The 2,947-nt window shown below is 37.0% G+C and overlaps 1 protein-coding gene across 1 annotated transcript; it reads left to right on the forward strand.

The window, feature by feature from the left end:
• The first annotated feature begins 1,138 nt into the window (after positions 1 to 1,138).
• Positions 1,139 to 1,786, forward strand: LOC139864580 (uncharacterized). Its single transcript, XM_071853162.1, has one exon. The coding sequence runs from the start codon at positions 1,139 to 1,141 to the stop codon at positions 1,784 to 1,786; it is 648 nt and encodes a 215-aa protein (XP_071709263.1).
• The last annotated feature ends 1,161 nt before the right edge of the window (positions 1,787 to 2,947 follow it).

Here is a 2,947-nt window from a genome sequence, read left to right on the forward strand (position 1 = left end):
AACCTAAGAATTAGTAAACCGATCTACTAATTGACGCGAATCCTAAAGATAGATCTATTGGGCCTAACGAACCCCATTCAAAGTACCGGATGCTTTAGTACTTCGAATGCGTTTATATCATGTCCGAAGGATTTCCCGGAATGATAGGGGATATTCTTATATGCATTTTGTTAATGTCAGTTACCAGGTGTTCACCATATGAATGATTTTTATCTCTATGTATGGGATGTATATTGAAATATGAAATCTTGTGGTCTATTACTGCGATTTGATAAATATATAGGTTAAACCTATAACTCACCAACATTTTTGTTGACGTTTTAAGCATGTTTATTCTCAGGTGATTATTAAGAGCTTCCGCTGTTGCATACTAAAATAAGGACAAGATTTGGAGTCCATGCTTGTATGATATTGTGTAAAAACTGCATTCAAGAAACTTATTTTTGATGTAATATATTCTTATTGTAAACCATTATGTAATGGTCGTGTGTAAACAGTATATTTTAGATTATCATTATTTGATAATCTACGTAATGCTTTTTAAACCTTTATCGATAAAATAATGGTTATGCTTGTTTAAAAAAAAATGAATGCAGTCTTTGAAAAACGTCTCATATAGAGGTCAAAACCTCGCGACGAAATCAATTAATATGGAACGTTTATAATCAATATGAACGGGACATTTCAACTCTCAGCATGGAAAGCAAGTCTTATCTCTTCAGGAGGGAGATTGACTCTTATTAAGTCGGTCATGGGGAGTATCGGGATTTTCTATATGTCGTTATTCAAGTGTCCGGAAACTGTCCTAAAACGTTTCGAAGCTATCCGGGCTAGATTTTTCTGGGGCGGTAGTAATTCGGTTAAAAAGTTACCTTGGGTCAAATGGGACCAAGTTCTAGCCTCGTATGATAAAGGTGGCCTTAATATTGGAAGTCTCAAAGCCTTCAATTTAGCGCTTATTATCAAATGGAGATGGAGATACCTTACGAAACCAAATGATTTATGGGTGAAAATAGTCAAGTCGATTCATGGTTCTATTTTTGAGGAAACTTCGATTGGCAGTAGCACTTAGAATAACATTGTCAAGTGTTGTTCTTCTTGTCTACGAGATGAGCTTCTTCCGAATGATATTTTTAAAATGGCTATTGGGAACGGTGAGTCTATTCGTTTTTGGCATGATTTATGGATCGGTAATGAGACGTTAGCCGCACGTTTTAACCGAATTTATCACTTAGATTCCGATCCGAACGGATCTATTGCTTCTAAAGTTATTAAGGGCGCTTGGCATTTGAATTGGAATAGAGATATCGTTGGTGGTAGAAATGTTATTGCTCTTAATAACCTCACTGATTTGTTGGGTAATCCTAATCTCGTTAACAAACCTGACGCATGGGTTTGTAATGCCAATAAAGATGGCATTTTTTATGTTAAGGACTCACGTGTTCTAATTGAACGTAAACTGCTTCCATCATCCCAAGTTGGTACGAGTTGGTTCAAATTTGTTCCTCGCAAAGTCAACATTTTTTTGTGGCGATTTCGATTAGATCGTATCCCCGTTAGCTGGAACCTCTCCACGAAAGGAATAGAGGTCGATTCCATTGTTTGCCCCACTTGCAATGATGATATAGAGATGAGAGATCATCTTTTTTTCGGTTGTAATGTTGCGTGTGACATTTGGCATAAAATCCCGATTTGGCTTGGTTGTGGTTTGCCTCAAATGTCTTCGTGGGATTCGTTTGTGGTTTGGTTAGAAGGCATTAGCTTACCGGTCACTTCTAAGAATTGAATTATAACAGTTACGGTTACTACTTTATGGGCTCTATGGCGATTTAGGAACGGCATTGTATTTCACGATTCATTTTGTTCTAAAAGTAGTTTATTTGATGTAATTAGAAGTTTTACTTTTCGTTGGATTAAAAATAGAAGTCATTTAGCTTCCAATTGGAACTTATGGCTTTCTATGCCTTTGTAATTTTCCCTTAGCGTCTTGCTAGGGAACGTTTGATTTATAATATATATTCTTTGGCCGTAAAAAAAAAAAATTAGAAACTGCCAAATTGGACAAAAAGAAAAAAATGCACTAGTTGAAAGTTGTCACAAATTATTGAAAATAATAAGACACATGTGTGATCGTTTAGAACATAGTAAAACTGTAGTCTTCTCCTGGGATTCCAAAAACAAACACCTCTTTCTCTGTATTTATATATAAATATACACAATGCATATATGCATATAGATATCATCCACCTCCTTCTTCTCTATATGACTCCCTCACTCTTGCAACCATCTCCACTATGAACCACCTTGACCACCTTCGGCAATCACCATGACCATCACAACCGCCACCATCCAACACCCTCAACCACAATCATCGACAACTAGCTGTTATGCTACTGCTATTTCTGTTTCCTAATTCTATTTGCACACACATACATATTGATATGCATACAGATTCTTACCAACCCCAACTCAAACACATATTATTATATTCCTTTCCTCCTACTCAATTCTAATTTCACTCAATAATTCATCATCTATATTTTTGGGACTAGACCACACCACCTGCTCAATTTTCTTATCAGCTGCGATGAGCCAAAGAAGGAATTGTTACTACTCCGATCTGTTTCAGTCCGGTTACCAACACCATCGCCATTACAAACTGCTCCTGCTGCAACTTTGGTTTTCTAATTATATTCGAGTTTGTTGTTTGCTACAGCTGCTATACGGTTTTCTATTTTCGGTTCAAATCGTGATGAACTAGAACCATTGTGAACCAATTGTTAATTGCTACCTATCTTTTGCAGCCACCACCGCTGCCCTACAGCAGCCTCCCTGCTGCGTTAACCCGTCGCCAATAAATAACCACCTTCCTTTTCTTTTTCTTCTCTCTCTCTCTCTTCGTTGAAACCACAAACCATGTACCATCGAACCCATGATTTTTTATCAC

Source organism: Rutidosis leptorrhynchoides, chromosome 8 (assembly GCF_046630445.1).
Source record: "Rutidosis leptorrhynchoides isolate AG116_Rl617_1_P2 chromosome 8, CSIRO_AGI_Rlap_v1, whole genome shotgun sequence".
In the NCBI taxonomy this organism is placed as follows: domain Eukaryota; kingdom Viridiplantae; phylum Streptophyta; class Magnoliopsida; order Asterales; family Asteraceae; genus Rutidosis; species Rutidosis leptorrhynchoides.

Bases quoted from the DNA above. Each gene is read 5' to 3' on its own strand.
- LOC139864580 (XM_071853162.1), top strand. From the start codon at position 1,139: ATGGCTATTGGGAACGGTGAGTCTATTCGTTTTTGGCATGATTTATGG.